Here is a 14,857-nt window from a genome sequence, read left to right as displayed (position 1 = left end):
GTTGTAGTAGGTGGAAGCTGAATAATTAGTAAAATCTAAAATACTGCATTTAGAGAATCAAAGCTAGAAGTATTTTTCTCTAATTTTTCCTTTGTTGTGTAGGCTACACTGAATTAAAATTTATAAAATGAAAACACTGCCACTTCAATTAAAAAAAAAGTCTGTAACTACCAATTGCTTTTATAGATAACAGCCAGCAGAATAGCCATCATTTTTGAACGTACTGTGCTTTGTTATTTGAATAGTGATATGCTCTGTAAAACTGTATCTTTTTTAATGCATGAAGGTCATTTAGCCTGACTCCTTATGCTGGCACGTTTTCCAAATTGATTTTAACTCTCTCTCATAAAGGTATTCTAGCTTACTTGAAGTTTTATATCTTTTTTTGAAAAGAGGCATAAGAATAGTAAATAGGAAAGAAAACAGGACTGATTTTAATTTGGATAGATAACAAAAATCTGAGTTATTCCTTCAGGCTACTGAGCAAGGCTTTGTGTGGCTAAATCTGCAATATAATGGTAATGATTTTACTCTTTTAGAGTGGAATAATTACAATAATAAAAGCTCCAAATTAAAATTGTGAATTATAAAACTGCAGTGTCTAGAGGAGCTATGCCATTTAGAGGGAAAACAAAGACTAGGCATTTGCTCAGAGCTACACTTGGTAGAGAGAATAATGCTGGCTTCCCATCAAAGGACCAACACTGTTTCTCAATCTTTATAATTTACTGAAATGTATTGATATAAATTACTGCATACATTATTAAATAAGTATAGTAGCAGACGCTTCTACAGACTTTTTCTGTCCTAAAATGTTACAAATATTTTTATTTTGTAAATTGTATGTTGTTCCCAATATAATTATCTCTGAATTTGACAGAGCGTATAGAAAACCTCCAAAGTGAACAAGTTTCCTTGCAGTCTGAAAATGAACGATTTGAAAGTGAAGTTCAAAAGCTTCAGCAGAAACTCAAAGTAATGACTGAGCTTTATCAAGAAAATGAAATGAAACTACACAGGTGCTTTTTTTTCTTCACTTTTATGTTCAATCCTTACTGTTTGAGATTTCACGCTTTTTGATTTAGGTGGCTGAAAATTATTAGAAATTTGAATACTGCTTTCCAGAGTTTCCTGAAGTAGGGAGTAGCAGGAAGACCCTGTTACATTGCACCTTCATGTGCATTTATGATGACAGTAAGTTTATACTAACTGTTTCCATGGAAGTAGTGGTCTGTTAAGTTAGTACTTTTCCACAATTAAGTATAGGGAAAAAAGATAACATGAGAAATAACAAATCTTTAATCTATGATGTAAGGTGGGTGAAGTTGGAAAGCTTGACTTCTAAATGAAGGTATGATATAATACATGTATCAAAGTTGCTGAAAGAAAGAAAATCAGTAGCTTCTTTAACTATGGGGTATATTTTATATAGTAAAGGGAGCTACTAATGTCTGTGTAAGAGTGGCGCTATATGTAAAATTAAGCTTAAGAGTTAAAACATGGACAGCTATTATCAGTAAGCAATGTAGAACCTGTGTGATTTTGTCTTTCCTCATCAACAAAGACGCAATGTGAAGGCTGTGCCATCTGTCTCCCAGTAAGGATGTCAGTAGGTAATGGGACATGGTGACCAAAATCAAATGCAGAAGGACTGCGGTGGGATGGAGCATGTAATAACTTTGAGAAGTGTGTGTGTCTGGCTGTGGTGGGATCAGGAGGGAATCATTTTAAGGCACAAATTTACATTTTTATTAGCCAGAAATTATTTTTTTAAGGAGCAAACATAATCTTGAAGGCAGCAAGAGAAGCAATACAAGTCTTGATTTTGTACTGAGCGGTATGCAGGATGTTTTTCAAGTGTTGCTTTCAATAATAATCTGCTTTGTAGTTTGTGTAATACATAGGTGACTGTCATCCTCATAGATGCAGCAAAACCCCAAATCCACTACATTAACATTTGATTTTTATAGGGTATGAGGGATAGAATGGAACTTAATGAAAAGAAGTTATTTAAAGATACTGTGCTGAAGTTCAGCAAACACATGCTTCTTGTCAGAGACTGCAAGAGACAAAAAGGAGTGGAGAGAAGCTGTTGTGGTGCAGATAGCTGAATTAAAGAGGATATTAGTACTAGTGGGACATCTTTTAAATAGTTATTGAAATAACACTGAAAGATAGTGTAGTTCTGTGTGTGGTTGTACATTTTTGCAAATATTTCCATTTGCAATACTAACTCCCTAGGGCAGTAATATTTTGCAAAAGGAAAGCTTGAGTATTTGGGAGATTAAATTGTCTTCTAAATTGCTTTTAGGAATAGTGATAACGCTTCATTAAAAATAAACTGAATAAAGACATAAAAACTAGTTCTGTTTATGCCGCTTTATATGTTACCTCTAAAGTTCTTTATCTGGATAAATATCATCTACACATCATGCCTAAATAATTTGAGAATTTTTTCTTGGACTGCCTGCAGAATTGTTGACGTAAAATTAAGCTGAATTTATTAATTTTCTTAAAGGAAACTGACAGTAGAAGAGAGAGAACGCCTACAAAAAGAAGAAAAGCTCTCTAAAGTAGATGAAAAAATTAATCATGCTGCTGAAGAACTAAACAGCTACCGGTAATTACAAATTTTACTTACTATTATGACTTTTAAAGTGAACAGAAGGCAGTAGAGAATAACACCAGCTTAAGTGAATGTGTTTTCTTCCAGATTCTTTGGTTTGCTTTTTTTTGTGTTGTTATATGCCAGTAGGTGTGTAATAATACATACTATTAGAGTTTCTGTTTTATTAAAAAATATATATAAAAAATAAAATGAGAATGGAAGACCACTGAGAGCTCTTCCATTAGAATGCTGTTTGTATTGAAATGTTAGCTTTAATGGAATGGTAGAAGTGGGTCTCTATCTAGTTCCCCTTAGTGAACAGATTAAAAATTTAAAATAAAAAAAAAAGAAAGTTAAAAAGAGAATACTGTGAAATAAATGCAACATTCAGCTTTTCCATAGATCTGAACATATTTGTTGTCTAGTTTTAGTATTCTATTTCTGTATCTCTAAGCTTTTAAATAGTATTACCGTAATGTGGGAATATTTTCTGTAATTGTTTTGTAAATGTTTTGCGTTACACTAGCTGTGTACATATGGGCTTCTTCAGTAGCTTCTTGAGCTACAGTATAATTCTTTGATTTGTAATATGTATTTCCTGTCTTCCTTCAATGTTCATGGGAGTATTGACACTTAAGTGAACGATATGGATCAGAAATGCTTCCTGAGGAGCATTCCTCTGGAATGTGAAGCCCTTGTGGACATTTTTCAGTATTCACTTAGGAATACAGAATTCACTCTTTTTGATTTACTCAGAATGTGTCTTTGGCCCACCTGCTGAGAGGGTGCAGAACCTAGAAAGGCTGTGCACCAGGCAGCTGGCAACTAGGTGGCATCATACTTACTGTGGTCTTGAAATAACTTGAGTGCAAGTACCTGTCCCCCAGAACCGACTGCTAAACTGTAACAGCATGAGGTTCTAGCCATGTCAGTACAATTGCTGAGCTGGGTAAACCTAGCTGTTAGGACATACTGTGGGGTGATATCCTTCATACTGGAAATATATCACAGACCACTGAACAGTTGGGGAGTGGTTGACTAAGGATCACATGGTACACAAAGATGACTAGCAATGGAAATTCTAGGCTTTAGGTGATGATACTTCTAGATACAAAAATTATATTTTGCAAATAATTATACTTTGTGTTAACCATTGTGTTTACCATATTTAAAATTATTTTCCTCAGCATTTTATTACAGTGTCATAAATCCTGTTTTTGTTACAGACAGCGAGCAAAAGATCTTGAAGATGAGTTAGAAAGAACCATTCGTTCTTATCAGAATCAGGTATGTCTTTGTGTTACTTGGCATTGATGCCAAGGAGGGATGGATGTTAATGCAACTGAAATACCACTGTCCATTAGGTTGTTATACTGAATATGGCTTGTTCTTTTGTTTTGTTTTTCTCTTTGTCTTTTTTTTTTATTACCTATTTTATGTCATCTGTTTTTCGTGGACTTACTGTCTTTTCGTGGACTTATTATCACTAACTTCATTAAAAAATAAGTTCAGTTTAAGTTTACATGTCTCATAATATAATTTACCTACATATTACATTTATGAATGAGAGCATATATTCAATCTTAAGTTTTCTTTTTCAGATGAATAATGCACTTCAGTAATGATCTAACAAATATCTTTTTCACAGATTACTTCACATGAGAAAAAAGCTCATGATAATTGGGTAAGTTCCAAACAATTAATTTACTTAATTCTGTATGTCAACTATTGTCTCACTTTTCAATGGTCTGAATAGCTTGGTCTGTCACACAGATCATGAAAATTAACCTGTTACCTACTGATTTCTTGCAGAAATACACAAAAGCATGTTAAAAATACTTTTGTCATAGAACAGTTCCAATAATTGAGTGAGCTCTGAGCTCAGTAGAATTGAATACTACAATATTGTTTGCTATAGCACTAAATCTGCTTGAATAACATGTTGCCATTTAAAAAGTGTGTGGCATTTTGCTAATAATAAAAGCATTTGGCCTTGCTTTGGTGCCATTTTAATATTTTTCCTGGATGTACTCCATTCTTTTTATCTGCTAATAGAAGACGTTATGTCCTGCGAGAACAGTATGTTCCATTGACAGCTTCCTAAGAATGTTGCTACAAAATGCTTTTTTTTTTTTTTTTTAACCTTTTTTTTCCAAACAGGAAACTTTAAACTATCTCCTGACTGATACATTCTTCAGTTTCACTGAATGGTCTGTGTGAGATAGTCCTGTTAAAAGTTATGGCACTTCATGGTCATAATATTACGGATTTGAATTGTATTATTTTAAAAATAAAACTTGCATATGTAAAATCGGAGATTTTAAATCTTGTATGTGTTCCATAGATGCTTCAAAGCAGCTATAGCCAACGAATTTAATTTCTGCAGTGTTAAGAATCTGCAGGAAAACTGTATCGTTTCCCAAAAAAATTGGGTAGTAGAACTGCTAGTGTCATTTGGTGACGTTTTGAGACTGTTTCCTATGCTTTCTATATGAGTCATACATCATGAAAATACAATCTGAACACTTCAGATAGAAAAATGTATTGGATCTAGGAGCTGTCACATTTATGAAGCATTTAATTAATAAACAGCAATATCTAAGCATCTGATTTTTGTTCTTCTTGAAAGCTGACAGCCCGAGCAGCTGAAAGACACCTCAATGATATAAGAAAAGAAAATGCACATAACAGACAAAAGTAAGTGCAGTCCTGATCTGATTCTAAACAAATGTGATTTGTAATGTGAATATGTTTTGGATTTATGCAATTTGGTATTTTCTAGCCACATGTTAATCAATGGTGAATGAGACAGAGCAGAGAGCAGTGCTCTGCTGTAGCTCTGAATGAGGGGGAGTCATTTGAGGATTCTTGTAATGATACTATGCAAGAAAAAATGAACTATGCAAAGCATTGAAATATTTCAGAAAAGAAACAGAATGTAGGTGTAGGACTCCAGGGTTTTGATGGTACTGTTTTTTTAATAGGCATGTATTAACCAGAAGTCATGATTACTAAATAATCTTGCAGTTCTTTAATTCAGAAGTTAATACTGAACTAGCAGTTGAGGTGTGTAAGGGGGAAACCTTCAGATGTACAGCTAGTACTTGAAGTGCAACATACTCATGAGAATAGTGTTGTGCCTGGGAGTTAGGACATCTAGCATGCAACTTCAACTTATGAATTATAGCTTACATGCAATAGCATAAATAATTAAAGGAGCTCTTAATTTCAGAGTTCTGTGATATCTCACCTTTTTTATTTAACGAATGATATACATTCGTCTATTTAGTCCTTTTAGTAGAAATGTTACTCGTAAGCAGTGCAGCCCAGTAAAAATTTTGCATTTCTTTTTTGTTTGTTTACAGATTAACAGAAGCAGAATTTAAACTTGACCTTTTAGAGAAAGATCCTTATGCTCTTGATGTTCCAGTTAGACCGTTTGGCAGAGGTACAGTGTTGAACTGTAAAATAGACTCTAATTGTTCTGGTTTCTGGTTTTGTTTCCCAAGACAGCACATATGTAGTCGTTTGAAAACTATCCTGGCCATGTGTATGTAGTAGTCAATAAAAAAAAAAAAAAAGTTACTCTAGGTCCTGTCAAGTATCTTGTTGAAACTAAGAGTGTTGGCAGTATTGCAGCATCGATGAGAGGAGAGTGGAATATGACACACATGGTAACTGGAACACAGTTCTTGTTTCACTTAAACAATCTAGTTTTAAACTTCACCTGAGAAGTTAATTACTTTATACAGTTTGTTGAACTAAGTATTGTGAACTTGAGCATTTTGTTTTAACTGTTCCAGAGCATTCCCCATATGGACCCTCACCAATGGGCCGGCCTTCATCTGAAACAAGAGCTTTTCTTTCCCCTCCAACTTTATTGGAGGGTCCTTTAAGGCTTTCACCTATGCTTCCAGGTGGAGGAGGAGGAAGAGGTACAATTCTTAAACTTGAAAATCTATCTATTCTGGATTTCTCTCTCCTCTGCTATAAATCTGTCACACCTTTTCCTCTTGCTGGTGACAAAAAGTATTAAAACCACCAATTCAGTACAAACAGGTCCTCAGACAAACTCTTCCTGTTTTTCAACTTGTTTCTAAAGCTGTCTAGTGTATACCAGCACAACGGAAAGTTTTGTTGGTACTGGTGGATTAGTCAGTAGATTGCTTTCAGAAGCATAAATTGAGAAAAGTGAAAAGCCAAGCTTAGTCTTGTTTTATTTTTTGGACAAATGCAGTTCTGCTGAAATAAACTTCCGATTTTAAGGTGAACAAGTTAATCAGTTTTCTCAGGAGAGAATGTTGATACTTCTCATTTGTCTAAAGATGGAGAGAGAAGAATTGGGAGTTATCTACATCAACAAAAACACAAGACACGTTGACTTATGAAAGATGTTTCTATAGGAAGTTACTGATTCAGTAATGTTTTCCTCCCCTTGGTTTCTAAATTTAAGGTAGTCATTGTACATAGAGGCAGTTTCATTCCTACTGATGAAAGAAAACAAAAGGGTAGATGTAAAAAGGAGTAAAATGTAGAGTTTGAGAAGTAGGTGAAAGAAATCCATAGTGTCATGGCTGATAAGGGAAGGAAACACTACTCCTTTGTAATTTTTTTTAAATGGAAACAGTGTTGATGAATGTTAGAGTAAGGTTCAGCATCTATTACAGGTAATGAAGAAGCTACTATTAACTTAATACCGCTGTTAAATCTGTTGGTACCTATATTTGCTTCACAGGAAATATATCTAAATATGTCTCATCTATAAGAATGTCACTAATCAACATTGATTTTTAAAAGACTCTTTCTTTACTTTAATTCTCTGTAAGTGGTATACCCAGTTGCATATGAAAGTTGATTCACATTCTAAGTCAAGAAAAAAAAAAAAACTGAGATCAAATGTTCAACCATAGCACACATACCACATGCAGGTAAAATCACATATTTGATAACTGCTTGCTTGAATAGAGACAGTATGTAATGAAATTGAGATGTTATATGAATCTTTAAAATTATAACTCAGCTGTTACTGGTGGGTAAGAGTGAAAACTGGATTTCAAAATGCACTCTTAGCAAGGAAAGAAATTATGCAAAGACATTACTGTTCACTTTGCAATGGAGCACTAATCTAACTTGGGAAGATTAAACAAATGATGTGTTTAGCCAATGCTAACTACAGAGTGATTATAGTGCTTATCTCACTTTGCACAAGATAGAAACTGGCTTCAAATACTAAGTTGGATTTTAGGGTAGGGAATTACATAATGATACTGGAATTCTGCATTTATGCAGACCAAATTTTACTTCAAAGGAAACTTGCAATCTGAAGTCACTCATCACATTTGTCTTCCACTTGCTTATATGTTGACCGGGTCTTCTCTAATTTTTTTTTCTTGATTAAAGAGAACAAATGAGAATAGTCTTGAATGTAATACAAATATTTTTTTCAATGAGGTTGTTAACTTTGAGTGATAATTTTTAAATTGATGAAGTCTTGTTAATGACAATTATTTTAGTACTAAGAATAACATTTATCATGAAGGCACCTTTTTTTTTTTTTTTTTTACTTCAATGAACAGAAACTCTTTAAATTATTACCAAAAAAATCAGGTACTGTAGGCTACGCTCCTATTGAACTACATTTTTTTCATTCCAATCAAATCTTTAAATACTTCTAGTAAGTCATCAGCAGCAAACAGCTGGAGATTCCTGGGGAGCTGTGCACCTCTCGTGTCTTGAAAGTGTTGGCATTGCATGATATATTTTATTGTTTTCAGGCTTAATGAAGAAAGACACATAATGTATGATTTGAAATCCAGAGTAAATAGCTATCTCATTTCTTCAATTAGGATCCAGAGGACCAGGATCTACTGTCATGTATGAAGCTAGTAATGAAAGAGGAGAGCCGAGTTCTGATAGATTACCTGATCCCCACAGACCACCATCAGATACTGGATCCCTGTCTCCTCCTTGGGACAGAGAACGCAGGATAATTCTGCCTCCACCAGGTATAGAAATCTGCTTAGCTACTAGAATAATGGAGTTTCTGACTTGCAGCATAAATATTTATTTTTTTGCTTAGCAATATGAGGGGTTTTCTAGGAATGGCATGTGCAGTCACACTGATAAGGTTTTTTAATAGTACAGTTTTATCCCCTTCTTGAATAGTGCAGTTCATTTGCACTTCTGTGCTGTCTGTTAAATGTATATTGATCCTAGCAGTGCATAATCAACTGCTTAGTTTCATCCTTTACTAGGGGCTTATTTATTGCATCAAAAGAGCTGTCTAGGCTAGATGATGAATGAGAGATCTGAGAAAGTCATAATTTTTAATGGTACATTAGCTTTAAAAAAAAAATCCCAAAAGCTAGTTGATGTTGAAAGATTTTTTTTAATGTTTCTGCTAGTAGTAGGGGAACACCATGGGACAGTCATCCTGGCTGAAAGCGCACTGTTTAGTACTTACTTTCATGTCGATGTTGCCTCTTCCATAAATAACAACAGGAACGTAATTAGTCATCGCTCTCACTTCAGATAAACGTGTGTTACGCATCATCACTCAAGGAAGACATAGATAAAATGAAGATGATACTGATGTTTCTGAAGTAAACTGAATTCAGGGGAGGAAACAACCTTCCTGTGTACTTGTAATAAAGAAGCAAAAATACTACAATTTTAAAAAAAAAAAAAGGTGAATGTACTTCAGTTTCCAGATGCAGCAAGCTATTGTAGTTGCTGTGCATCTGTATGTAAGCCTGATAATAAAACTCAACGTTCCCTCAGGATGCAGTTTTCCATTTGTCAGATCTCATCTATTTACAGGATACTGCAGTCCTGTTTTCTTGTCCAGAGCTGTGTTCTTATCCCATCCTTGCCCAGGATCTGACTAATACTCTTTGCCTTGTAGCTGCATAATTGCTAGATTCAGTGCAAGGAGATGGGAAATGCAGTAGCGTGGTAAGAAATGTCATGGGAAACAGCACTCCTACATTAGCATGGCTTCAAATGTACAGTAACTTATTTTGACATGAGCCTTCGTTGCTGTGCTGATTCTTTGTTTCAAGGTCACTTATGTAATCACAACATAAAGAATTCTACTGTATGTTAAACCAAAAATCAGGGAGCTTTCTCTCTTACAGCTCCTGAAATGTCAGTTTACTCCAAATATAAGCTGTAGTATATGAAGGTGGGATTCCTACGGTCTGTTTTTTTTTTTTTTTTTAATTCTAGGATTGTTTGCCCACCCTGGTTAATAGTCACTTAGAATATTTACAGGAGCATAAGATATCCAGATAATTTTGCTGATATAAAATTACGTGAAATGAGGTAATAAATCTTCACTGACCTGTTTTGTGACTTTTTTGTTTTCAATGATAGGTGAGCCCTATTCTGATGCAGTTCTTCCTCCTCGAAGACAAGAAAGATTTTTCCCTAATCCTCCAAATACTGGAAGACTTTCTGGACCAGCAGAGCTACGAACATACAACGTGCAGTCTTTTGATAAAACAGGTGGGAATTGCTTTACCTGGCTTCCATGACATGATCGGGTGAAGAGTCTCAGTATAGGGTGACCATATGTACTACGCCATGGGAGGAGGGCAGTTTGACAGCTACCCCAGGCCTGATATGTTCTATTGTGCAAAAACATTTTAATACCTGCTGGCTTTGATGCGGTCTTTCACTGTTATCAGCAATTACAGGCTCTTCTATTGGGTGGATGGAATCCAGTGAATGGTAACCGTGAGGTATTTTCATTGTCCACCTTCACTGATCTGGGTGTTAACCATTCAGACATGGCCTCCCATATCTTGTGGTTCCTCCCATGAAGCTCAACACAGTGTTAAAGTTTCACAAACCCTTACTTGCATTTCTGTGTCATTTTTGATAAAGTTAGAGTAAATGAAACTGAAAGAACAACAGCAACATTTTCAAGTGTTCACTGGCTTTGAGTAGAAGGTCCTGCAGCCTCCTTCAAACTGTTTGTAATACTTGGAGCTTTTTGTAGTTCACAGTGCAGTTGCCCATCAATTTCATCATGTTTCACTGTCTCATTACCATTTGAAATGGCCCAGTTTTGTAAATTCTTGTTTGTGACACTGAGCAACACACAGATGCTCAGAGACAAAGTTGTGGTGACTTAAACCTTATCACTAACAATTTAAGAACTCAGAGTCTTAATACTCATTAAACAGTTTTCATCATTATTTAATGCCTAGTAAGTGACATGTCTGAGTCATCAGGAATAATGAAACCTCTAAACTCTTGACAGAAACTGTGCCAGGCAGTGTTCAGGTACACGTGATTAGTAGTAAGTTACCATCTTTGCTGCTCAGTTCCTGGCAACAGAAGAGAAACCCTTTATTTACTTGGTGTCATAATGTCAGAATGCTGAATTCTGTTTTGAGCTAAAGGTTTAATAGGGAATTGTTCTCTATTGGAAAATTCTGTACAGTTTTGTTCCTGTACAGCTACTCACCTTCCTACCACGTTCCCCAAGCCTGTCTGTTTCACTTCTGCTTCCTACTTCTTTGTATTCCATTGGGAAATTCCATTGCGTTCTTCAAAGTGCCTGGTTGCTGACTGAAGGACAGGAGACGCATGTGGTCTTTGCACTCAGTTCTTGCATTCATTTTTACCCATTTATTTAGCTGCTAAAAAAAGCTGCTTTTAAAAGTGAAAAAAAAAAAGTGTATCTTCTTCTTGGGCAGTTCAAAACCAACTTAATGGAAACTGTTTTGGATAACCTTGCTGCCAGCATTTACATGTAATTAAGTACATGTGAATGTTGATTTTAGAGGCATATAATTTCACTAGACTTGGGTATTTGTAAAAATAAAAAAACCAATACACCATCTGATTTCCGAAGAGCAGCATCTTGCAGTAGTGAAATCCAGGCTCCAACTCAAATTAATTACAATTTCTCAGCAAGATGATCAAAATGTTGTTTTCTGTGAGCAAGATAATCTGCATTTTCCTAAGCTGAGGTAGCTAACTCCAAAAATTTGAGGCAGGTACGTGGAGAGCAGGAAACTTTTTGTCAAAGGGTTAAAGTTTGACAGATTTAAAATGGAAAGTGTTTTGCAACTTAAGTATCAAGGAAGGAATATTCTCTGCATGACATAAGTAACTAAAATTCTTCAGATTGTTAAGTAACAGTATTTCTAACATAAGCAATGTAGGCCTGCTTGAAATGACACAATTTAGGTTTTTGGAAAGGACATTTCTGTTTATTGAGAAAACAGCTTTATTGCTTAAAGGAGAAGAGATGCAATTAATGTAAATGAAATCTATCACTTGTTAGCAGTTTTGTTCTGGTCTTATGCTTTTTATTATTAGTGTCTTTGTTTATGCTGAAGTTTAAGGAAGCAGTATTTTTCAAATCTCAAAGTGCTGAGTTTTTTGTTGTTGGTTTGGATTGTTTTGAAGACTGGAGTACATTTAGTATGTATCACTAGTATATTTATATCCACTTTGATTCTCCTCTGACAATTCTCTTTAATATTTTTCTCCATTTGTTTCTAAAAAATAATTGTTCTCAGGGGGTAGGTAGAGGTAAAAACACTGAAGTTCATATTTTTCTCTTCATTTATAAAGAGTACATCAGTAGGAAAATACATCTGTAACTTCTGAGAAAAACATACTAAAATGGGAGAAAAACTTTATTTGAATTAAGGATCCATACAAGAAACTTGAGTGAGAGCTATAGCCCGCATATATTCATGCGCAACCTGTATATAGGTTGGCAGAAATGTTCAAGCATAGCTTTGTGTTCCTCTGTTTTCTTTCAGTCTGCCTGCACAATAGTTGCTTCATACAGCAGTATATTTGTTTTTTTTTGCCTGTATCTTCTAATTTAAGACAAAATGCTGGTGGTGGGGAGGTGAATGTTGAATAACTTGTTTAACTTTTGCATACAGACGGACAAACATCTTCAGAAAATAGCCCACGGACAGAACCAAGTGGAAATGGGATGAAAGATCATTCTAATCTTAGTGTAAGTAGCTAATCAGAAACCTGATCTAAAGAATCCGTAGTTTTCTGCAAAGGATATAGGAAAGTTTGTCTGTAGTACTTGGTCATGTGTTACGTTGCACTGTGCAGTCCAAATCTTAAAACTGAATGTAGACTTTTATCAAAGCAGGTGCTGCCTTGTGAGTTAATTTTGAGATGTTGCTAATGTAATCCCCATTGCAAATTAGTTAAGGCCTGAAAGATGAAGCTATGGTCAAGCTGATAGCCAGTGCACAGAGGTAGCCTGCTCAGAGTTAAGCTGTTGGGAGCTAGCTTGTAGCTAGTTCCAGTGCCAGCATGCATTAAAATGGACCTGATGGGATTGAAGATCCTCCCTCTCCTTATCTCTTTCCCAAAGCTAACTTCTCTGTTCTTGTTGTGCTACAGGACTCACTGCCTGATCAGCCACTGGCCTCTGAAAGCGAAGCAGTCAGCTCGGGGTTTGCTCCTCCACCTTTCCCTCCTGTCAGACCTCCCTTAATGCCTATGGATCCTAGAGGACCTTTCATGAGACGAGGACCTCCATTTCCTCTCCCTCCTCCTGCTGGCATGTATGGACCACGTGAATGTTTTCCAGTACGAGACTTCGGGCCACCACGCCCTCCGATGCCAAGTATGTAACTTTAGGGAGCATTTACTTCATATGATCATGAGTTACCACACTGGGTGAACACTTAAATCGTTACCTGCACATGCTACTACTCAGTTCAGCTGCAGGGAGCATCTGTGTGCTGAAGGTGGTGGTGTATATTTTCATCTTCTCAGTTGCTCACATTGATACTGCTTTTACGAATATTACCTTTAGAAAACAGCATATAAACACCGTTCAGCACCTGAAGGGTTCCTTTTCTTATGTAGTAAAGCAAGTAGATGCGAGGTTGCATTATACATAAATCTTAGTGTGATAAATCTTTAAACTCCATATCTTTAAGGTATGCTAATGTCCATACAGAGGCATGCATTTATGACATACCTGTTAATTGTTTCACCTTTCGCATTTTTGGAGCAAGATGAAAGTATCAGACTGAAGGGCTTCTTCCTGGCTCTTGCTGTTCTGTGATTGACCTGGGAAGAACTGAGCTCTTTATCCCCCACAGCACCTGTGGGGTATGGCAGTGAAGGGCCACCAGGTCATCATCACACTGAAGGTGGTGGCCACAGAAGCCCCTTACCAGGCACTAACTTGGCTACTGCCATGAGCCTGTCACAAGATCACTAGTGAGAAAAATATCACTTTGTCCTTCCCTTCCTAGCAGCTCTGTCTCACCAGAGCACCTCATCTAACGTAGTTCTAATTTGTGACTTCTATTTCGGGAGGCTGTTGCTGAGCAATAAGATGCGTAGGGTAAAGAAGCAGCTGTGTGTGCTGTTTGATTGTTATTAACTGGGCTACTCTCCTTGTCTCACAGTGAGAAATCCTTTCCCAATGAGATCTTTTCCTCACTATCCGCCTCAACGACCTGGATTCTTGCCTCCACCGCTGCCTCCTGAAAATAGAATCGAGCCACCTCAGTCAAATACAGCAGCTGTAGAACAAACGGACCCACAGCAAGAGACCTGACAGTCATTTGAACAATGTCTGTATTCTGCTAGTGGCGTTTTCCCTTACATTAAGTAACCACTGTTACTTAGGTATATATATAAACTACTTTGCTCAAATTGAAGCTTAATAGAGAAGTCTCAGGATAGTATTTTGTAAATAAAGAATGAAATATAACTATGAATATTGTGAATAAGTGATTTCCATTGTACAGTAGTCATTTTAAATTAAGTATTTCTAATTTGAGTAATCTCTTCAGAGGTGTATAAAATTAAATCATGAATCATCTTAAAAGTCCAGCTGCTTTGTGCTTGTCTAGCTGTACAGGGACTCTGCATGCCAAGTGATGCTTGCTTTATGAGTAGAATGTGAAAAAATTTGAAACAATAAATGTCTACTGAAGATAATGAAATAAAGCTTCCCTTGCAAGTTCACTGTTACCATGATACTATAGAAGTAGTTGAGGAAGTAAAGAGGAACTTACATATATTTTATTTATTTATTTATTTACAACTGCATGTGATGCTTCAGCACCACCAGACTATTGCCTTTAGAGATGCCTAACCACAGCAAATTGAAGTCCTTAATTAGTATGTTTTTTGTTTGCTTTTTCACTGTCTCACCCCAACTACAATTAATAGTGTTTAGATTTTAATATTGCCATTGGGGAAGGTGCATGGGACAAAAAGACACATTAAGTT

The 14,857-nt window shown here is 35.9% G+C and overlaps 1 protein-coding gene across 4 annotated transcripts in view; it reads left to right on the top strand.

Moving 5' to 3' along the window:
- The window catches only part of MIA2 (MIA SH3 domain ER export factor 2), a 33,521-nt gene extending 18,931 nt beyond the window's left edge, over positions 1–14,590 (top strand). For 3 of the 4 annotated variants that reach the window (XM_013101324.5, XM_072038461.1, XM_072038460.1), the window contains 12 exons: positions 881–1,019; positions 2,519–2,620; positions 3,835–3,895; positions 4,257–4,292; positions 5,238–5,305; positions 5,974–6,056; positions 6,412–6,543; positions 8,455–8,613; positions 9,983–10,114; positions 12,523–12,599; positions 13,004–13,229; positions 14,026–14,590. In XM_013101324.5, the coding sequence (XP_012956778.4) occupies positions 881–1,019; positions 2,519–2,620; positions 3,835–3,895; positions 4,257–4,292; positions 5,238–5,305; positions 5,974–6,056; positions 6,412–6,543; positions 8,455–8,613; positions 9,983–10,114; positions 12,523–12,599; positions 13,004–13,229; positions 14,026–14,177 (1,367 nt within the window). In that variant the 3' untranslated portion in view covers positions 14,178–14,590. The remainder of the gene's footprint in view (positions 1–880; positions 1,020–2,518; positions 2,621–3,834; positions 3,896–4,256; positions 4,293–5,237; positions 5,306–5,973; positions 6,057–6,411; positions 6,544–8,454; positions 8,614–9,982; positions 10,115–12,522; positions 12,600–13,003; positions 13,230–14,025) is intronic. The other variant, XM_013101327.5, reaches the window with a different exon arrangement.
- Positions 14,591–14,857: the final 267 nt, after the last annotated feature.

Source organism: Anas platyrhynchos, chromosome 5 (genome assembly GCF_047663525.1).
Source record: "Anas platyrhynchos isolate ZD024472 breed Pekin duck chromosome 5, IASCAAS_PekinDuck_T2T, whole genome shotgun sequence".
Lineage (NCBI taxonomy): Eukaryota > Metazoa > Chordata > Aves > Anseriformes > Anatidae > Anas > Anas platyrhynchos.
Note: the sequence above shows the minus strand (reverse complement) of the source record. Positions and strands in the feature narration are given on the sequence as shown.